Source organism: Sebastes fasciatus, chromosome 7 (assembly GCF_043250625.1).
Source record: "Sebastes fasciatus isolate fSebFas1 chromosome 7, fSebFas1.pri, whole genome shotgun sequence".
Taxonomy (NCBI): Eukaryota; Metazoa; Chordata; class Actinopteri; order Perciformes; family Sebastidae; genus Sebastes; species Sebastes fasciatus.
The window spans coordinates 14,639,564-14,662,794 of record NC_133801.1 but is presented as its reverse complement, the minus strand read 5'-3'; the positions used below and the strand labels follow the sequence as shown (position 1 = coordinate 14,662,794).

At 39.6% G+C, this 23,231-nt stretch overlaps 1 protein-coding gene across 2 annotated transcripts; it reads left to right on the top strand.

Annotated features, from left to right (window-relative positions):
• Nucleotides 1-1,335: 1,335 nt before the first annotated feature.
• cul3b (cullin 3b) lies at nt 1,336-22,850 on the top strand. Of its 2 annotated transcripts, none has more exons than XM_074641805.1 (16): nt 1,336-1,611; nt 4,009-4,206; nt 9,012-9,125; nt 11,262-11,422; nt 11,818-11,932; nt 12,217-12,445; nt 12,895-13,040; nt 14,925-15,101; nt 15,994-16,164; nt 16,480-16,587; nt 17,454-17,578; nt 17,850-17,946; nt 19,201-19,335; nt 19,501-19,687; nt 20,685-20,830; nt 21,647-22,850. In XM_074641805.1, the coding sequence occupies exons 1-16, from the start codon at nt 1,549-1,551 to the stop codon at nt 21,776-21,778; spliced, it is 2,304 nt and encodes a 767-aa protein (XP_074497906.1). In that variant the 5' UTR covers nt 1,336-1,548; the 3' UTR covers nt 21,779-22,850. The 2 variants fall into 2 exon arrangements, with proteins under 2 accessions (XP_074497906.1, XP_074497905.1); XM_074641804.1 differs by having other exon boundaries at nt 1,534-1,611; nt 19,204-19,335.
• Nucleotides 22,851-23,231: the final 381 nt, after the last annotated feature.

Genomic DNA, 23,231 nt, shown 5'->3' with positions numbered 1-23,231 from the left:
CACTGACAGGGGGCATTTTGCATGAGTATTTTTTACTTTTGATACTATAATATATATTTTTTTCTGACAGTATTTCTGCATGTGGGTAAAATTGAAATGCAGGATTTTAGTGTATTTTCAGTTTCAGTACATAAAAAGGCTGTACATTGTCTTTGTCTGAACATTTAATTCTTCTGGAAATGTTTTCCCAAAAAGAGCAGATTCAGAAAACTTTTGAATAATGTTTCATTAATTATATTTGTTCACAAATAATAATAATAAAAAAAGTTATGAAAAACAGTTCACTAATTATTTTACAAAAAGGACATGAACATCATATTGATTTCATTCATTTCATTTCAAAATGTATTTCGAACATGTAGAATATAGAATAAATTTTTTTTTTAAAATGATTATACCAACAAGTGGACAGTCAGAAACAAGTAGTATTTACATACAATGAAAAGCATAAGAAAATAAATTGTTAAACACTTGATGCCTTGATTTACATATTCAAAAAAGGAGTGAGAAAAAGTATAAAAGTATTTAATCCCACTCCTTCTCCATAAGCGCCTGGGTCAGTCCTTCATGCTGGTAGCCATCAGGCTCCACAACCAAGGCTGACCCCCATATGAGAACTATTAGGACTTTAAGAACTTTAAACATGCACTATCTGCAACCATCTTGGGCTCTAACCACTGGCGCACTTTACACTATATACCACTTTATAGACTGCACATATGTACATATTACATTTATTTATTGTACATACTACATTTATTTATTGACAGACTGCACACACTATGTTCACCCATTCACTCTGTATCTTTTATATCTCTGTTATTGTTTTTATCATTTTTGTATACCTTTACCTCTCCTGTGTTTCACTCTGTTTGCTTATGTTGCTGCTTTGACACCTGAATTTCTTGACACTTGTTTTCTTTGATGCCTACAGCCAAAACAGCCTAAAATTATCACCTGGATGGCAACTGTATTGTCAGTTTGTAGGATTTCTTTTTGACAATCACAACCATTCTTATGTATCCCTCACGGTTCATCTTATCTTATCTTATCTTAAATCAATTATTAATTATTAACCATTGATAAATTACAGCACCCTTGTGCTCATCCCCCCCAGTAATACAGTACAGAATAGACAACTATTGGAAGGATATAATATCAATACTCCCTGCTGAGCTGTCTGTAATATACAGTATATGTGTGATAATGTACTCTAAACTTTAGAGTACATTATCACACCTGTACTTTAGAGTCTAAAGTACAGGTGCAAGTAAAGTTGAGATAAATGTTCCAAATTATTCAAAACTCTCGCGAGGCTTGGTGTGCGTGAGCTCTGCGCAATGAGAACTGCAGGTAGTCCGCCATCGCTGTGTGAAGAAGTCTTGGTTGTCTGTTTGGCTGCTGTCAACAATAAAGTCTCGGTGCCGGGACGTGCAGCGACGAGGCCGAGTGAAAGCTCGTCGGGCTGCTCCACAAACCTGTAGTCCTGTCCCTCCCCGGAGAACACGTTCATGTGAATACAGAGAGCCCCACAGGACGGAGGCAACCATGTCCAATCTCAGCAAAGGCGGCACCAAGAAGGACACCAAGATGAGGATACGGGCCTTTCCTGTAAGTCTCCCCGCTGTAGGCGCTCTGTCTGCCGGCCAGGCGGCGACTCGATCACCGTGGTCTGGTCTGGGGCTGCCTGGCTAACATGCTAACATGCTAACCAGCTGAGCTGCAGATATATGACTGTGCCTATCTGTAAACAAAGTGTAGCAGATAAATAGTGCAGTGTTCTCCACTCTTAATCGGTTGGTTACATAGTTACTGTGTTATATTACCAGTTCAGTGAGTTTTATTAATGTAATTGTGTTTAAATGCCTCATAACTCCCCAAGCAAACTAGCTAGCTAGCAGATGTCGACATAGCATGATGCTACCCCTTATACTTGACACTTGTTGTTTTGACTTTCTTTAATCAAATGCATGACATATTTGTGTCTCAGCTCTACATTTGACTGACTTTGAAGTGCAAAGAAATGTCAGCTATATTCCCTATAATTGTGTGCAACAAGCATTCATGTTTCTAACATCTGTATATGGATGCAAAAACACACAGTTGTTCTGCATTAATGTGCTGTAGCAGTAGTAGATTTAAAGTCTTGTGTCTGTTGTTGTTTTGATTGCTTTTGGCTTTTCTTTATCAAATGTATGATGTATTTGTGTCTGACTGACTTTTAAATGCAAAGAAATGTCAGCTATATTCCCTAGAACTGTGTGCAACAAGCATTTCTACATCTGTATATGGATGCAAAGAAAAACACACAACATTAGTTCTGCATTAATGTGCTGGTATCAGTAGTAGATATCTCAGTCTTGTTGCTGTTGTTATTTCATTGTTAACATTGTGATTCCTCTCCTCGTCCACCTGGCACTCCCAACTGTGTGCAACAAGTATTATAACATTTCTAACATCTGTATATGGATGCAAAAAAAAAAACACAAACCCCAACATTAGTTCTGCATTAATGTGCTGTATCAGTAGTAGATCTAAAGTCTGGTTTCTGTTATTTCATTGTTAACATTGTGATTCCTCTCCTCGCCCACCTGGCACTCCCTTTGTCTTGCAAGTCATCTCATTTAATAACTGACCTCATTCTGCTTAAATTGAAATTTCAGCCTGTATTGTGACTGGCTGTGCATCAACCAGATACTTGTTATGTTACTCCTCCTATGATTATTTCAGGTTGTGTGCAGGTGACAGTGGCCACATAGCTTATTGTGTTAATACAGAGAGGACCTTTTAGGACCCATGTGAAGCCTGTTGAATGTGGCCCAGTCCTGACAGATTGGCTGGTAGAGCAGCATCTTGACATGCATGTGTTTGGGCTTGTCTGCTGAGTGAGGAGGCGCACACACAGTTCCTCCTCACTAGCTGTGTCACATATTACGTTTTCTCCTTTGGCCAATATGTCTTTGGCTATTAGGAAGTCCACAAGAACTTCTTATTTGTAATTATAAGGATTTACCGCAGCTTAGTACTGTGCAGAACTACAGGTTATTCACACACTGTCTATAGTGGCTGGTGAATTAAAAATCCTGTCCTGCATTTCTCATTCATCGGCAACCACCAGCTTTTAAATCCTATTTGATAAAACTTAAAAAATTAAAGTTACAGTAGGTTTCAGTGTGCATACTGTAAGTAGCAAATAAGGACTGTACAGCCTCATGCCACATTTAGAAATGTCTTGGGTTAGCGGATACACTAATACAGAACCCCAGTCCTCAGTAATCTCAGATATGCACATATGGATGCACCAATACAACTTTTTCAGTCCAGATACTGATAGCGATACCTGAGCTTTGGGTATCGGCTGATACCGAGTACCGATCCGATACCAGTGTTTGATTAATAAGCTGCCTCACTTTGTGACTTAAACATTGCTTTCTTAACTTGAATTACAAAATGTAACATATAAACACACAGATATAAATTTACTGAATTGTTATTTATTATTCAAATAACGAATCGTACACCAACAATTGACAGTTTTTCCTCACCAAAATTTTGTGTAACTTTGGAGCGTTATTTAGCATTTTCTTGAAAAGCTATGACATGGTTGGTACCAATTGATTCATTAGGTTTTCTAGTTTCATATGATACCAGTATATTCACACTAGCTTTAAGACTGAGCCTGCTACAACCTCTGAAAGACAGAATAATAGCCGTCGGATTTTTAAGAGGTTAATAGTATATATCATAAAAGATCAATACTTGACGTCCGTGTATCAATATAATATTTATTGCCATGCAAAATATCGTGATACAATGCCTTATCAATTTTTTTTCCCACACCAAGCATATATCCCTTTTAATGTTACATCTACAACTAAACTACACAAAGGTGGGAGTCTATCTGCATTGTGAGGCTTTATTTAGGAACAAGTTCCTTACTCTAAGTGTTGATACAACTAATCATTGAATGTGAGTCATCTTATTCAAACCATTACTGGCCTTTTGCAGATGACGATGGATGAAAAGTACGTCAACAACATCTGGGACCTTCTGAAGAATGCCATCCAGGAGATTCAGAGGAAGAACAACAGCGGCCTGAGCTTTGAGGAACTGTACAGGAACGCCTACACAATGGTGCTCCACAAACACGGAGAGAAGCTGTACACGGGCCTGCGGGAGGTCGTCACAGAACACCTTATCAACAAAGTAAGAATAACACAGATTGCAGGCATTTTAAAAACATTAGGCATGATTATATTTTAGATTTTGAGATTATAAAGACAAGGTAATTACTCCTGTTGTAAGTAAACACATTAGGAATTCCTTAAACACCCTTAAATCGCTGCCATTTCAGCGAGCAAATGTGCTACTTTACTCTATCAAAGGAAATTATAACACACAGAGGTGCACCTCTTAAGCTTGGTTAATTTGCCTGACACTTCAAGTCAAGTGATGACACATTGATGGCAGAATGAATTGAAACATGCTTTATGCCGCACCTATTTTTTGTTATGTTTAAAGTATATTTGACTGCCATTTCACTCAAGTAAGATATGCTTGTGGAAATCTAAGACTAGATTTTGATTTAGAAATGCTGAAAGCTAACAGTTTGAAGTACAAAGAGATTTGACATGTGGGTAGTTACTACAATAATAGGTAAAGTAAAATATTAATTGTGGAGCTGAATTTAAAACGACAGTTTGGGTGTTTTGAAGTGGGGTTGCATGAGTTACTTATCCATAATCAGTGTATTACCTACAGTAGATGACGGTCGGTACGCCCCCAGTTTGGAGAAACAAGCAATGTACTGCTGTGGACGGGGCAGGCAGCAAAATGTATTTTAGCCACCTAAAAGAAAGGCCCATCTAAAAAAATGTATATCAGTTTAAGTGTACGCTATTTTGAATATTTTTGTCGGTTTCCCTTCGTGAGACAGCTGTACATTCTATGTTTCCGACAGGGAACTGAAACCGTTATCTATGCTCTCCCCTAAGCAACCAGACTCCATTGAGAAAAAAAACATTAATTTGACCTCTCAGAACACAGAAGTTGGTGGTCTCCCGCTGCCTTGATTGGTTAGTTTGTTTGTGTTTTTGTGTGACTTTGATTAGTTCGGATTCACCAAAGCTGGGGGCGTGCCGACCATCATCTACTGTAGTTAATACACTGACTATGGATAAGTGCCTCATACAACCCCACTTCAAAACACCCAAACTATCCCTTTAAGATGAAGGACAGCCTCTTTTCAGTAGCCTACTTGATGCTGAACAGAATCTGTCATAGGCTTCATATTAAGATTCATATTACTGATTAGCCTGTGTGTTGTCCTTGCACAACAAAGGTAATACCAAAAAACATGAGCTGTTTCCATTTGTGAGCAGCCTTGTGAGGGTGAGTAAGTATTAAATGGAGTGAGAAAGCTAGGGAATACAATTTCAGAGGTTATTACTCTTGTCTTGTGTAATGGGAGATTTGTAAATCTCTTTAAGGATCACTCAGACCTCCTTTTGACGGATTCCCCATTTCTGTGACTGGCTAGGAAGTGCCCAGGTTTGTGGATACGAAGGTCCTTGAGTTGTTATTTGTTCTGGGTTTTCAGCTGCACAAGGCTTGTCATCTGTCTGCTAGCCTTTCATGAAACAGGTTTTGCCTTGTGTGTTACGAGTGCAACAGTATGGCGCCTTGACAGAGCACAACTGTCTCAAACTGTACATTCAGTTGATTTATTTGCCTGGAGAAATCCATTGAAAGTGAAATGTCAGACATGTGAAATGCTAGTGAAGTGGATTATTCTGAGCAGTCTTTAAAAAGAATTGCATCAGGGACGGCAATCCATTGCTGATCCTGTTACTAAGATGTGTTTTCAAATTCCTGCTGATAAGTTTGAAAACCCATCAGTGAATATTTTTCACAAGCTGTCACTTGTTCTTTGTTGCATATGATTAGTAACAAATTAGGTTTGGCCGTGATATCTGCAGTGAGTGCTTCTGTGCAGCGTACAGTGTGCATACACCCAGTGAGCAATATTTCAGCAGCCTGCTGTTGAATAGCAGCCAGGTGGTTTTACAGCTTAATTAAATGTACATTCTCAACTTGGCAGGTTTAGTAAATCAGCAGTCAGGGAATGTCAACACGCGGCAGTTCAAAGACGAGAGAGCCGACATCTGAGTGTGTTTTTATTATCTAATGATGATCCTGTTATCATTTTCGAAGAAAGACAGTAGTAATGGTTTGCAGGCAGCCTAAAAAACTACAGACTTATCCTCGGACACTTCAACCAGACTGAAGTATTGAAAACAACTCCAAGATGATGATTTTTTTGCATCTCAACTGTTAGATCTTAAAGGGATAATTTGGGTGTTTTGAAGTGGGGTTGTGTGAGGTACTTATCCATAGTCAGTGTATTGCCTACAGTATATGACGGTCAGCACACCCCCAGTTTGGAGAAACAGACGAGTACCAGCCCGCGAGCAAAGCAATATAGTGCTGTGGACTATTTTAGCCACCTGAAAAAATCAATATCAGTTTAAGTGTACGCTATATTTAGAATATTGTTGCTTTTTTACCTTGCTATAAGACAGCTATACAGTCTATGTTTCCGATGGGGAGTACCAACACCGGAACAAAGTAAAGTAATGCTGTGGACGGGGCTGGCAGCAAAACGTATTTTAGCTACCTAAAAGCAAGGCCCACCTAAAAAAATTATATCTTTTTAAGTGTACGCTATATTTCTAATATTTTCACGGCCTTACCTTGCCGTCAGACAGCAAAGGGTTAAAGGCAAAATATTCTAAATATATCTATATATTATAATATGGGGGCGTGCCGACCGACATCTACTGTAGGTAAAACACGGACTATGGATAAGTACCTCATACAACGCCACTTCAAAACACCCAAACTATCCCTTTAAAGATATATTGTAAGCCTCTTCCTATGCGAAAGTCTCTCTACTTCTCAGTTTGGTTAAATAGATTGTATTAGGCCTAATAATTGCTGGCATTAAGAATTACTGACAGAAGGATTTGGAGATGAAACATTTCTTTGGACAATAACACTGTTTGAGTTTATACCCTCAGCTCAATTTACTGCTGTGCACTGACCAGGCAGCCAGAACAGCAGGTGCAATTTGAAGCCAGCATAAAAGAGGTGTCAAATACAATTCCTATAATTTCATCTAGGCTGAAGAGGAGCTTAAAATCCCGCACACCTTCATGCATGTCAGCTCATCCATGACCACCTTTTCACTAAAAATATGAAGCCTTTTTTTCTGCAAAACTTCTGGCATTCAGGTTAATTTAGCTTCTTCTAATGTTCCCCCTGTGACACCAAAAAACATGGCAACAGCCGTATACACAATGAACGAGTGCTGAAAAAGACCAAAAGAAGAGCACATTACGCCTATTTTAAAGTCTTTACACTGGTTTCCTTATAGTTTATGTATTGATTTTAAAATTATTTTATTAGTTTATAAGGCACTGCGTGGCCATGCACCAGACTTCCTCTTAGAAATGCTTTTGGTTTATGAACCAGGAAGATCCCCTCCAATCCGACTGGTTCTTCTCTTTCAGCTGTTCCTCGAAGCAAAACAAAAACATTTGGCGATGCTGCTTTCAGCCGTTACGCTCCAAGTCGCTGGAACAGCCTTCCAGAGGATCTGAGAGGAGCTGAAAATATTGATATTTTTAAACTTAAACTAAAAACTCATCTATTTAGTCTGGCTTTTATAATTTTTGTGGTTTTATTATTCATACTATTTTTATACTATTTTCATATCTATTTTACTCATATTTTGTTTTATCAACATTTTACTACTTTGAGTAACTGTTGATCATTATAACATTTGTCAATTGCCTATCGCTTTTAAAGCACTTTGAAGTGCATTTGATTTGTTCGAAAGGTGCTATATAAATAAAGTTTGATTGTTTCACGCTCACTAATATCTAATATCTAATATCTAATATCTAGAAGCCAGTGGAAGAAATCACACTCTTGTTTCGACTTCAATTATTTACAGTCTCACATCTTTCTAAATATGTCATTATTTCATTTCATTTTTTGTTGCATAACAATAAACATAGTAAGAGAAAATAAAAAAGATAAAAAGCGAATACTGCAAAACTCAAGAAACATAAAGATAAAATAGAAAAATTTAAAAAAATATTGTAAAAATTATATATACAATATCTGTTTTTAACAGATGTACAATTTTGTGCTTGAAAGTGCAAAATGTCGCAGTATCAAGTATATGTGCAATGTACAGAGAAAATAATCCATTATGCATCCAGTATGCATTAAGAAAGCTGCAGAGACTACGCTAATGTACAGTGTAATGTTTAAATAGCATTCATTCAATACTTTAATATTGTTAATTTATGTATATTGCTGTAATATTGTATCATGTTTATTATGATGGAAGCAGCAGCATTAGAAATTAACAGAACAGATGAACATAAGCTTCATCTTATCAGCACCAAGCCTCAATAGTAACCTCATAATTACTTTTATAAGTAAGTGATGAGTGTGCATGAGTCTTTGATTTAAAGGCAGATTTATGGCTTATCTTCTATCTTGCTCCTCAACATTAGATCTGGCTGTGAATAAGAAGATGTTAGTGGGTCTGTGAGGGTTGATCTTGTGTATTAGTAGGGCAGAGGTGATAATTCATCATCTCTCTCTAGAAGGAGAAAAGGGGGCAGGTCGGTGTGCCCTTAAGAATCTTACTCTACAGAGACGTTTACAATGCTGAGTCACACTGCAGTGGGACTGTTATCAAGCTATTGTATGCCTGACTAGTAGAGAAAGGGTATGAAAGAAACAGCAAAGGTCCCATTAAAAGACTGCATGAACAAGAAATCACAAAAGTAAGTGTTGGCTTAATGCAGGAGCTTTTTTCCTCTTGAACAAGAACACGATTTTTGCCCTTGGTCAGGCATTGTGTCGTCACTAACACACTGAAGAACTTGGTGTAGTATACCCACCTCATGCATGTGTGTTTGTCTCCCCTAAAGGTACGAGAAGATGTCCTCAACTCCCTAAACAATAACTTCCTTCAAACCCTAAATCAGGCCTGGAATGACCATCAAACAGCTATGGTGATGATCAGAGACATCCTGATGTATATGGTGAGTAGCTGATGTTTCTCATTGAACACATTTTACACAGCTTAACAACAGCACACATCAGAGAATACAACAGACTTTTAAAACTAAATACTGGTCATTAGTTCGACCGGGGTGGGGGGGACAGCAGTGACCAGAGGAGCGCTTGGTTAGTAGGCAGCACAGACTAATTAAAGCAGACAGCACAATTCCCCTGTCACACACTCGGAGGCGTCCCCCACTCATGTTTTTTCGTGAAACAATTTTGTCATGATGAGTCCTCGAGTGCTGTTTTTACGCCTTTACTTGGCCTCCACTCCTCATCCCTCTGTGTGTGTGCGAGTGTAGACCTCAAAGTCACGTTGCCGGCCCTCTCCCCCTAAACGGCAGCCTACAGCGGCTTCCTCTCAGCCCTTTCCAACCGAGCCTTGCCTGGGTTGCACACCGTCAAAAGCAGTGGTGACGAGGGCTCTGGCTTGGCTCGTCTCCATGACATGACCCGGGAGGACTCAGCAGATATTTCTCCGTTCTCGACTGAGATGACGGCATAGCGCTGCAACACGTGTCTTTAGGTTGAATTAAAGGCATTAATTTTTAATTCCACATTCATTTGTTTTCTGTTATTCTACAGTAGTGTTGTTTGTATTGGTATTTGTTATTGAATAAGAAGCATTTTCCAAAAGGTTTGAAGTGTTTTATGAATGTTTGTAATCCCAAGAGGATAAAAAAATATATAATAATAATATCCGAGTCCCAAAATTGAAAACCGAATACCTACCCAACAAACAAATAATCGAATAGTCGAATAATCGTGTCCAGCCTTGCTTCTTATTCATGGTTGCTCTGACTAAAGAAAAATTGTCTTCTGTCACAGTGGTTGTGATTCAGGTACATGTAGATTCAAAGTAGTGAAACATTTATTAGCTGAGCTACAACAATAAAAACAACACATACATGGAATACTATTTGACTTCATTCTATAAAATACTGAAGTATTGGTTAGTACTCTTAACTACTGTGATTACCACGGTATAATTAAACTTTTTTGATTATATCAGCAATTGTAACATTAGCGTAATGGCTTCTGATTCTGATATGACAAATGACAGCCTGTGACTGTGACATGATTGACCTTTATGTAGAAGGATTGTTGTCAGTGCCAGAAATTGTGTGGAAATACATTATGGTCATATTTGCATATATAGTGGAAATCGCTTATAGTGATCAAAAAGCTTGGGACGGAATCATTCCTATACAAATGCTGTTTTAATTAATGAGCTTATAGTAATCAAGTAGTCCACTTACAGTGTTTATTTTGGGTCTTTTCATACATGACAACATATGGAAAAACATTTTAAAACTATGTTAGACTGGGGCTCCCCTGCCTCATGTACCAAGGCTGAATCCTTACCACAGCAGCCCGAGGTTTGAATCTGACCCACGGCCCTTTGCTGCATGTCATCCCCACTCTCTCCCCCTTTCATAACTATCACTGTCACTATCAGGTAAAAGGCAAAAAGCCCCAAAAATAATCTTTAAAAAAAAAAACCCCACTACATTAGACTAACATTAATTGAATATTTGTTAAGTTTTTTAATAACTCCCCTGATACTTTCCTTCGCGGACCGTCTGCTTTCTGGCTGGATACCTGCGCTGCGTGCACATGACAGGGAAAGGGAAGTAATTTTCTCTTAATGAAAAACTAATGTGCATGGGAAGGGCACCTGTGGTTGAAGCCGCCCTCGTCAAGTGAATTGATATAATGCCGAGTCACGTAATGCCCTCAAGTGAAACTTTGCCGGTCATCAACCGGCTCTGCAGCAATGCAGCGCCAGCAGCACATGCAGACCAATGCCCGCTTCCCTTCATGCCGCTAACGAGTGAGCAAGCGAGGATCCCCAGGAAAGGGAAAAAGGCAGAAGAATTGGCAGCGAGCCAGTAAATAGCGAAGCTGTCCGTTTCATTACTTTGTGTATATGTATTTGAAAATCAACCTGAAACTGTTTTAATGTGTTAATTCAGTGTTTATATTCAGTTAAACAACACTTGAGCTTAAACCCACTTTAAAGGATGACAAAGAAACACATTTAACCTCATAACAGATGTTGAGGGGAAGATGCGTGTATTCATTGTTGTCCTTTTTGTGTGTATGTCTCACAGGATCGGGTGTACGTACAGCAGAACAACGTAGAGAATGTCTACAACCTGGGTCTCATCATCTTTAGGGATCAAGTGGTTCGTTATGGCTGCATCAGAGACCACCTCCGACAGACCCTGCTGGACATGATCGCACGCGAGAGGAAAGGGGAGGTGGTGGACAGGTAGGACTCACAAACAGGATCGATTGCATGACAACCTAATTAACTGATGTTGACAAGTTCATTTTAATTTCAGTTGTACATAAATTGGGGTGAAAAAAATGAAGGGAAATGTTAAATCATCACAGGGTGCATATATTTGGCATAAACAATAAAAGAGCTGTCAAGTACATTTGCTACTTACTGTTCACTGAAACAGCCCCTGGCATATAAAACATTGAATTTTCTGAGCCTGCGCTGTTCGTGTGTTTGTTTTTTGATGACCGAATAATCAAAAGTTATTTGGCAGCCATAGTAAGTGTGAAATCCAGAAATGTTTTTTTCTGTACATAGCAATTACTTTCTTTTTCATGACTGACTGTGCCTTCAACATTTGGTCTGCTTCTCCTCTCCACCAGGGGGGCCATTAGAAATGCCTGCCAAATGTTAATGATCCTCGGCCTTGAAGGGAGATCTGTTTATGAAGAAGACTTTGAGGCTCCGTTCCTAGAAATGTCTGCAGAGTTTTTCCAGGTGTGTGGGAGTACATCATTTCCCTGACTGTTCATTGTTTTATCTTTTATTTGGATCCCAATTATCTTGGCCACATCTTCCCTTTCTGGGGTCCATATAAATAAAATACAGTGTAAATACAGATGATTCTCGAAACATCTTTGAAAGGATTAACAATACAACTTATATAGCAGTATGTACTATAGGCCAGATAACTAAATTGTGAAAAAAAATACCAAAAATGGAAAGGAGTTTGGGAATCTTTTGTCTTTTCCAGCTAACAAGTGTTTCTTGTTTTCACTCAGATGGAGAGCCAAAAGTTCCTTGCAGAAAACAGTGCCAGTGTGTACATAAAGAAGGTGGAGGCCAGAATCAATGAGGAGATTGAGCGAGTGATGCACTGCCTGGATAAATCCACAGAAGAGCCGATTGTCAAGGTGGTGGAACGGGAGCTCATCTCCAAACACATGAAGACGATCGTAGAGATGGAGAACTCTGGCCTCGTCCACATGCTCAAAAACGGCAAGACAGACGGTAAGGGTGCTGCAGTCAGTCCTGTGCTGCTTAGCTTCATGTCTTTAGCATTTGTAGTTGGTTGTTTATTTAAATGTACTTAATTACAGAGTTAAATTTCATGCCTCACTCCAGATACGCTCTTTAAATAAACTGTGTGACTGTCACTTGCAAGAGATGTATAGTTTACTGGATCAGTAATTTAATCACAGTGTTCCCCTTGCTCATGTCACAAATATGAGGAATGTAATTTTGATGATTAGATCTAGATTAAACTGGGACTGTAGTACTGTAGCTTCAGCCTTCAGAAAATATTCTCACATCATCAGTACGCTCAGAGGTATTTTATTTCACTCTGCACAAATAAGCCTCCTCCTCAGCAGATCTCAGCTTCTCAGTGCTTTTCAGTTGGTAGAAATAGATTTCTAAACATGTGTGCTTGTTTGTGTATTCGTGCATATCCATCACAGATTTGGCGTGCATGTACAAGCTGTTCAGCAGGGTTCCCAACGGGCTGAAGACCATGTGTGAGTGCATGAGCTCATACCTGCGGGAGCAAGGAAAGGCCCTCGTGTCAGAGGAGGGAGAGGGAAAGAACCCTGTAGACTACATCCAGGTAAGACAACGGTGCATCAGGAGACGGTTAACTTTACCCGTTAGCAGCCGGTAAGCAGCACAGTCCTGCAGGGAGCTAACGGCTAACGTTAACTAGCTCTCGTCCTGCCGATTTCAACAAGGATTTGTTGTTTGCAATGCAGCATTATCAGAGAAAAAAAACAGTGTCCCAAACACATTTTCTATCATCCCCGGGATGACATTAGTCTTGAGCCCTGATGGTACCTGTGGTACTGTAGAAAAACAAGTACCGTCAGGTTTTCAACATTTCAACTTGGTACCGAAGTATCAGTTCTTGTGACATCCGTAGTAGAGTGCAGGGATGTCATCGCTCATTCTTGTGAATCTGCAGGAGCGTGTTGTAAAATGTTCAATTAATTTGCTGCTGCAACAGTAGTAGGCAGTCTCTGTTGAAGCACACTATGACCTTCTAAATGCACATATTTTAGGTGAATGAGAGAGATCTAACCTTGTTAGAGCTCATGGAGTAATTTCTACTGGCTCTGCACACTTTAGCACTGCGCACATTGCGTGCCAAGCCTCGACCATAATGTACTTCCATCGCCTCCCGGCAGAGCATAACTGTTGTGACCCTCTGCACTTGTGGCCACAAGCCATGATGGTCTCTGCCCTCAACCACACTGTGTCGTTGCACTGTACTGAATAACACGTGAGGTCATTCGGGTCACCAGAGAGAAGGCATTCTTTTTTAATGTCTCGTTATGTTCATCTTTTTAAAGCTCCTGTGTGAAACAGTCTGTTTGCAATGCCATCCAGGGTTTACCATGACTTTTTTTTTTGACTGCCAATATGTCCTTTAATATTCAAGAATTACGGCTATATAAACAACTACCAGACATATGTTTAATATAGCCATATAAAAGCCTACATTTGACATAACTTGAAAATAAGTTAAATGATGAAGCAGCATTAAAAAAATACAATAATAGGCTGGTTGATCCGATTTCCGCATTTATCAAATTCAAAATAGTGTTGTGTGGTTCATAGGGCTGCCGAATAGTTTGAAGCTTCATTCATAACTTTGACATTGGAATTATTATTATTAATACCTTGCCAAAACATTGCGTGCAATAGTCCACCTTTTCTTCCCCTCTTTCTGTCTCTCTGTTTGTCTCAAAGACACACAGACACTCGTGCTGCAGCACCCCTCGTCACTGTGATTGTCTCAGTCCTTAATCCAAAAGTCAAAATGTATTGAAATTCAAATCCATATTTGTTGGCGTTTAACCTTTCAAAAACAACATTTTCACTGTGGTCAAAAAAAGAGAACAGACATTCAAAGCTTCATTCGAAAAATGACATTTGGTACCTAGTGGCTTGGTCCGAGCCACGTTGTCTGTTTCCCAGACAAGTCAGTCAGCTGGCTGCGTATGAAGATTTTCTCTTTTATCACACACAGAACGGACAGACAACAGACTGTGAGCAGATATTTATTGAATTTGACAAAAAGTGTATTGGATTAGAATCGCAGCGGAGGCATGTTAACTTTTGTATAATATAAGTTTATATTTAAGTTGTATTGGAAACATAGGTCACACAATATTAGGCTATTTAATATGCTATGAATTAATTTATTATTTGGCATATTTCCCAACAGACATGTTGGACAGTTTAATCTGTTGGACAACTACACGTGATACCATCAAAAAGAAGGCATACAGTATGCTGGCTAATGTAAACCCTGGTTCTACTCCTACGTTCCTGTTCTTACTCTCGTCTAACCGACAGCAGCCCGACTCTTTGTTGATGAGACCAACTTTTCTCTGCTGTAGCTACAGCTGGAGCTGTAACTGCTGTGTTAAGCTGCTGCTAATGTAACCTGCTGCTGTATTATTCCTTATGATCCCTGTCTCCTTTCCTGCAGGGTTTGCTGGACCTGAAGTCACGTTTTGACCGTTTCCTCCAGGAGTCCTTCAATAATGACCGGCTCTTCAAGCAAACTATTGCAGGCGACTTTGAGTACTTCCTTAACCTCAACTCTCGCTCGCCCGAGTACCTCTCACTCTTCATTGATGACAAACTGAAGAAAGGAGTAAAAGGGGTGAGCCCTCTAACGGACATATACTCTTATTTTAGGAGACGCCACAGATGTTACTGGCCTGCTTATTCACGTTTGACATCACACTGTAACATAAAACATTTAGATTTTATCACCCAAACAAGCAATGCTATTATTGCTTATATTATTTATGTTATATAAGTAGTGAATATTGGGGCTTACATGCTTTTTCGAAAAATGTGTCATGATGAGTCCATGAGTGCTGTTTTTACGCCTCGTGTGGACTGTGCACACACGCCTCTGTCTGCGCTCAGCATCTTGTGGGACCTCTCCCCCTAAATGGTGGCGTTTTGAGGCTGCTGTCTCCACGCATATACGCACCACAGATCCCGGCTATAAGTGTGGGTGTAATGCGGCCTGCGGAGGCTTCCTCTCAGCCCTTTTGGCCTGAGCCCCACATGTGTTTGGCTCCAACATAAGCAACGGCGACAAGGGCTCTTGGCTGACATGACTTAGGAAGGACTCCGCCAGACATTTCTCCGTTCTAGGCTGAGTTGGACGGCATATCCCTGTAACACGTGTCATTCAGTTTATTAAGAGGCATTCTGTTCTACAGTATTGTTTTTTGTATTGTTATTTGTTATTGAATAAGAAGCACTTTTCAAAAGTTTTAGTGTGTTTTATGCATGTTTGTAATCCTGAGGGGTTAAAAAAACAACAACTAATATCCCAATACCAAAATTGAAAACCGAATACCTACCTAACGAATAAATAACCGAATAGTTGAATATTCGGGTCTAACCCTAGGAAATATCCTAATTATTTGTAATGTGTAACCTGTTGGAGTAGCTTGAAGTGTATCAAGGGCAATAGGGAGTCCAGGCTCTGTTTATGACCATCCTATGTAACCTGCATCATTTTGTTTTTTGTCCAGTTGACAGAGCAGGAGGTGGAGTCCATACTGGACAAGGCCATGGTGCTGTTCCGCTTCATGCAGGAGAAGGACGTGTTTGAGAGGTACTACAAGCAGCACCTCGCCCGCAGGCTGCTCACCAACAAGAGCGTCTCTGACGACTCTGAGAAGAACATGATCTCAAAGCTCAAGGTGAGAAGGAGTGTGATATAACCACGTTATGTTCTTTGGAATCAAATAATGAGATTTTGGCTGAATGAAAAACCTTCCGCATCTAGATGAGAACTGGATATCTAGAAATTTACTGGGAGGCAGCTAATGCTAAAAAAGAGCTTTATTCAATGCATATGTACACTACAAAGTTTAGATAGAGGAAACACACAGTAAGCAGGCTGTGTCCACTTGCCGCTGTTACAAAGATTTGATGGCCGCCATGTGAGTGTTGATTTACCTTTAACAGCTTTTGATAAACTAAATGTGATCCCTCTTATGGTTTTCATTTCCTAGACCGAGTGCGGCTGTCAGTTCACCTCTAAACTGGAGGGCATGTTCCGGGATATGAGCATCTCCAACACCACCATGGATGAGTTTAGACAACATCTACAGACAACCGGGGTGAGGAGACGCTGCACGCCAAAACTCATTCTGTCAGAAATAATGAGCCCATTTGCTATCTGTAATCAGTGCATGGCTGCGTTGCTCAGTTACATAAAAACAATTATGCATCTAACTATCCATATCCTGGGAATACACGGTGCTAATTACTGGCTTGTGATGTGCTGTCACATGGCTTTTTGTCACCAGAGTGTCTGTCACTGTATCGGATTGTCAGTGTGATTCATGTTGGGAATTAACTTAGTGAATTACCTGTGGAGTATACAGTAATTATTTGCATGTTTTTGCTTAGTAGTCTATAGATAAAAGGTCCTTTAAACCTATTCTTTCTAATTTATTCTATTATTTTCAATGTCGATATACAGTATCTGTCAATTAATTTCTCTTTTAATCGTTTAGTTGTTTGGTCTATAAAATGTCAGAAAATTGTGAAAAATATCAATCAGTGTTTCCCAAAGCCCAAGATGACGTCCTGAAATGTCCTGTTTTGTCCACAACTCAAAGATATTCCGTTTACTGTCATAGAGGAGTAAAGAAACCAGAAAATATTCATATTTAAGAAGCTGGAATCAGAGAATTTTGACTTTTTTTCTTAAAATATAGCTCAAACATATTAATTGATTATCAAAATATTTGGTGATTAACACACACACAGTGAACCGTTTCAGATAAACAGCACATGTACCTAGTTTGTGTCAATGGCCTGTAAGTACTTTTTGTCTAATTAAGTTAAGCCTTTTTTTTATCTGTTTCTAACCTAGTTGCACCAATAAAAGTCAGTGTACAGTAGCAGTGAGCTGCAGTGTGTATTTACATCAGTGAAGACTGAAACCGTATTGTGCGTCTTGTGTTTTTTCTAACTTCAGGTGTCACTCGGAGGAGTTGATCTCACTGTGAGAGTCCTGACAACGGGATACTGGCCAACACAATCAGCAACACCCAAGTGCAACATCCCCCCTTCACCGCGACATGCGTTTGAAGTCTTTAGAAGGTCAGTTCAGTATCACCAGGAGTGTATAGTTTATACAGTATGTGTGAATGGTTTAATTTAGTTTGTGTGTGATCCAAAAGGAAGTCTTGCTAAGTCACATTATGTTTTGTTACAATTGGAAGATGACCAGAGTAACAACCTTTTTCAGTTTCTGACCTATTCTTGATGATATAAGCTTGTATCTATTCCTACTAACACATAAGATTGGATTAATTATGCTACATTGACTATTTTTAGATGTTAACCTGGAGTGACTCCCCTCTGCTTGTAGGTTTTATCTTGGTAAGCACAGCGGAAGACAACTCACACTGCAGCACCATATGGGCTCTGCAGATCTAAACGCCACCTTCTACGGTCCCATCAAAAAGGTACACGCCACATTAAAATGTAACATCAGCAAAATTAAAAAAATACTGTATGTTGTCATTATGCCATAGAACAGATTTTCAATTATTTTTTGATGGCACAGTTTGTGTTGCAATGATTTACAAACTTTTACAAACAAAAAATGTGAAATCTATAGTGTCATGTGAATGTACAGTTGAAAATAACAAGGTGACTTAGTTCGCCATGCATCGTCCATAGTGCCGTTTCAGTTTTCCAAAGTGTTGTTGCCAATTTTCAGAGGTCGGATAATGTTTTATTCTTATAAGTAAGTGTTTTTTATTTTCAAAGTATAATACTTTTTAAATGTATTGCAAAAAACACCTTGTAACATTGAAGTAAACACAGAGTAATGGACACTGTGTTGATGTGACTAATTATTGTAAAAACAACTCCGTTATTTTACTGAGAACCAGTGGGCAACCTCCGCGTCTGAAAAGTGAAGCCAATGCAAAAGAGCCTTAAACTTGCATTCTTTCTAACAGCCAGCAGGGGGCGACTCCTCTGGTTGCAGAAAGAAGTCTGATTGTATAGATGTCTATGAGAAAATGACCCTACTTCTCACTTGATTTATTACCTCAGTAAACATTGTAAACATGAGTTTATGATCTCAATCTCTAGTTTCAAGTCTTCTTCAATACAGCATGATGTTCATTCAGTAAATGATGGTCCCATTTAGTGTCAGATAGACCATAAAGCAGGGGATGCTTTAGGGCGTGGCTACCGTGTGATTGACAGGTCGCTACCACGGCGTTGTCCGGTCTGGGAGTTGTCTGCTTTTTCGTCTTACAACTTTAACCCTTTCACAATGTGGTTTCAGTTCATGAAAGTTAACAAGTTGTAACACTTTGGTCGCCTAAAAATGTATTATTCAGTGTTCAGTTGTACTTAGCTCCACCCTCTTGTGTCACTTCTGATTGCAAAAAACCAAGATGGCGACGGCCAAAATGCCAAACTCAAGGCTTCAAAACCATAGTTCACAAACCAATGAGTGATGTCGGTGACTGTCTACTTCTTATACACAGTCTATGCTGGGAATGCAAAACTGTCAAGTAATTAGAACTGGTAGACTGTCATGTCATTTTTTCAAGGAGTTGTGATAATTTTCTGTTATTATTTGAGTAACAAGGAAATCTACATTTTTGAGGACTTTCAGTAACAGAAAACATGATTTCTCGGTGAGGGGGATTCTGAATCACGTTTTTAGATTCTTGTTTTTCATCCCAACATGCCAAAAGGAGGACGGGTCAGAGGTCGTAGTTGGAGGAGCCCAGGTTACCGGCTCCAACACCAGGAAGCACATCCTGCAGGTCTCCACCTTCCAGATGACCATCCTCATGCTTTTCAACAACAGAGACAAGTCCATCTTTGAGGTACGCAATTTAATACCTTACTGCCCAACGCAGTGTAACATTAATAGGTTCCCCTAGTTTGACAAAAACAACTTGCCGTGCCAAGAAAGACAAATAGCCTTTAAACAGCAGCTTATTGCCTGCTTATTGTTTTATGATCCCGAATGTGATCGTTCCACCCTGCAGGAGATCCAGCAGGAGACGGACATCCCAGAGAGGGAGCTGGTGCGAGCGCTGCAGTCTCTGGCCTGTGGGAAGCCCACTCAGAGAGTCCTCACCAAGGAGCCCAAGTCCAAGGAGATCGAGAACGGCCATGTGTTTACAGTCAACGACCAGTTTACCTCCAAGCTTCACCGTGTCAAGATCCAGACAGGTACACAAAATCATGTTCTCTTAAGACGTACAGTAACATAATGTCTTATTTTGAATTTCGGATGGATTGTTATATGTTGTAAATGTTGAACGTGGTCTGAAGCGCTTTCTGAACATATAAAACAATTCATAAAATTGCAGCACTGATCTGTAATGCAGCTTTTAAAGACAAGGAAAGGTATTACATGCAAAGTGGCAGTGCTCACAAGATTGTGCAAAACAACATCAACTATACAAATATTTTTAAAATCTAATAAAAATTGTAGGGACAACGGCATCATTTACAGTGAGAGGGGTCTATATACAATATGGAATATAAATATAAGTGTGTCAATAGAATAATAATGAGTGTGTGTGTGTGTGTATTCTCTGTGTAGCCCTATGTGTGTGTGTGTGTGTGTGTGTGTGTGTGTGTGTGTGAACGTGTATGGATAAGAGGGGCAGCATGTGGCGCTTGGTGGGTACCCTGGAGAGGTCAGAGTTCAGTCCTGATGGCCTGGTGAAAGAAACTCCGTCTCAGTCTCTCTGTTTTGGGAGCGTGGCTGCGGAGGCGCTTGCCGTTGCTAGCAGCTGGAACAGTCCGTTGTTTGGGTGGTGAGGATCCTTCATAATCCTATAGGCTCTGGTTCTGCACCTTCTGGTGTACAGGTCCTGCAGGAAGGGGAGTGTGGTTCCAGTAGTGTGTTCGAACGCACTACTCTCTACAGAGCCCTCCTATCCTGCGCAGAGCTGTTGCCAAACCAGGCAGTGATGCTTCCTGTCAGGAGGCTTTCTACAGCTCCAGAGTAGAAGGACTGAAGGATCCTCAGGGAGACTCTGAATCTCTTCAGCTGTTGGAGGTGGTAAAGGCGCTGCCTTGCCTTTATAGTACTATTATAGTACTTTTCACCTGATCGCAGTCAATTATTTAAAGCACTTATTTGGGAAAAGAACATGTATACCTTCAGTCCCACTACTTGTCTTTTTAATTTATTTTTCTTTTGTTGTGCACCACCTAGTGGCTGCTAAACAAGGGGAGTCCGACCCAGAGAGGAAGGAGACACGGCAGAAAGTGGACGACGACAGGAAGCATGAGATCGAAGCTGCCATCGTTCGCATCATGAAGTCCAGAAAGAAGATGCAGCACAACATTCTAGTAGCAGAGGTCAGTCAACTGAGATGGTTGCATTTGCTCCTACATTTCCATTTGCACATTGTCTTCCCTTTAGTGAGGAACTTTATGATTTACAAGAAGTGGTCCTCAGTAAGGAAACAAGGGCAAGTTATTGATTGGAGTTAAAATTGAGTTGAAATTGAACATCGCACATGGTCAATAAAAGGAAATCTTAGGGCCTGATGAGACAGGGTGTGTTTTTGCAGCTTTTTGTAAATAAATATCTATCTGTAGCACAGTGGTGTCCCTTCTGCATTCAAATCCGAACATTCAAATTTTGGTCAGTGTATGTATGTTTTAGTATCAAATTGCTATTTTCCCAAGCCCTTCTAAAAACTAGGTTTTCTGTAGTTTTCTGCATGATGACGCTAGTACATGTACAGTATATATACGTCCTTATAGTCAGTGTGAAGACAGCGATATAACAGCTTCAGTCTACCGTCTGTCTGATGGCGAGTTAAAGCAGTGAAAATATTCTAAATATAACGTAAACTGATATTGATTTTCTTTTTTTGAAAAAAAAAATACGGGACAGAACACAGATGGACCCGCCCTTTAACAATTTGGCTAGCGTACAGTTCATGGTTTGTATTAAGGTAACGTTAGCACTCATTTGGTGGTTGCCTAGCAACAATCAGGGCCTTACTATATAATTTAATAAAAATGCTTTATGCGCTTTCTTTCTTTTGACCACAACTTGTCCACAGTATTGGACAGTGTAGTGTAGTGTATGATAAAATGAGAGTAGTGACGATGATGACGATAGGATGAAGTACTGATTCGTTACTGTTTTTGGTGTCTCCACAGGTCACGCAGCAGTTGCGAGCACGATTCCTCCCTAGTCCTGTAGTCATCAAGAAGCGCATTGAAGGACTCATTGAGAGGGAATATTTGGCGCGAACGCCAGAGGACCGCAAAGTGTACACTTATGTAGCATAAAACACGTGAATTCAATGAAAGCTAACATCGAGTTGAGAGAAACTGAGAGCCTTGTTTTTTGTGGACTGCTATGCGTTTGAATGAACTTGGAAGTGCTTTCATCATTGATTCTGGGAAACACTGGGAAGCTTAACTTTTCTTCCATAAAAATGTGTAAAAAGAGAAAATCATGCAAAAGATGGGGAAGTTTTCTAGCAATATTAGATTTCTTCTGCTGAGAGAAATGAAAGGAGGGGATCTAGTTTTGTACAAAATCATGTTTCTTGTGGCCTTTGGAGAGAATTGGGTGAGCCTGTTTGCCAATTAACTGCGTGCTGTCGAGAACGAGCGTAAACATGTTAAAGCAAACATGCAGCTACGTGGAGACCAAGAAAACATTTGAATTCACTCCCCTGTTTTAAATGTTGATGTCAATGTGTTCTGTTTGTTTTTTGTGGCACATTGATGGCTGTACAGGTCGACAGACACTCTTGGCCTTTTTCCTCCCAGAGGGTTTTAAATTTCAAGAAGAGGACAAAGTGATAACTGGTACAGACCTGGTTTACAACAGCAGTAAAAGACATTTTGAGTACCGGAGAACACATGAAGAGTGCTTAATTTATGTTGAAAATATGTCTGGTCGTTTTAATGTCTGATATGAATTAAGTGCACCTCACATAGCTGAAATATTTAATGCCATTTTCAATACTTTGGCCAGGTCTGTACTAGTGGTTAGAGAGATCAAGAGCTTCACAGCATGCTTTTATCTAACGGATCAATCAGGGGAATAAGACACATAAAAGCTCCATAAATGGTGTTTGGTCTCTCATGACACATTTTTCACTTCAGGCCTGCTGTATGATCGGCCAAAAAAATGATCTCCTCTCTTTGAATGGAAGGTTCCTTGTGGTGCAGCTTTCAAAGACATTTTTTTTTTTTTCATTCTCGACTGCATTTTCGAACGGGTGGAACCAGTCTAGCACCATGTTCTAATGTGTACAAATTGTAAAATAATTATTGTACTCACTGCGAAGGTGGATTGTACAGGGCCTTGTTTTCATCATATTAAATGTAGAATAAAAAAATGAGGGGATGTTTTTTTTACCGTTTTTTTTTCTTTCTTTTTTTTACATCTCTCATGCGAAGGCCTTGGCAAAGTACTTGCCTCTCTAACCATAATTAAAGCTTAGCTTTGTGTTCACAAGAGGAACTTTGCAGGCCTCAGAAGTACATTGTTTACTACAGTATTTTGAGATTTAAGTGCATCTTTTTTCTTTTCTTTTTTTTTTTCAAGAAAACAAACAGTTAAATGTGTTGTGTTGTTAAAACTGTTTTGGAGAGGTGTAGATTCAACTGTGTGATCATTTTGGAGGCTTTAGTTTGTGTTTTGTTGAATTATATTGTGTTATACTGAGAGTTGTTTCCAATATTTAACCTTGGATATAAAATGAGTGTACCGACTTATAGAAACAAC

What these genes read in the sequence shown, in the direction of transcription:
- cul3b (XM_074641805.1), top strand. Translation starts at nt 1,549, where the DNA reads ATGTCCAATCTCAGCAAAGGCGGCACCAAGAAGGACACCAAGATGAGG. An exon ending in CAAAAACGGCAAGACAGACG is followed by an intron (nt 12,446 to 12,894) that starts GTAAGGGTGCTG and finishes TATCCATCACAG; the next exon opens with ATTTGGCGTGCATGTACAAG. An exon ending in GAGACAAGTCCATCTTTGAG is followed by an intron (nt 19,336 to 19,500) that starts GTACGCAATTTA and finishes TCCACCCTGCAG; the next exon opens with GAGATCCAGCAGGAGACGGA.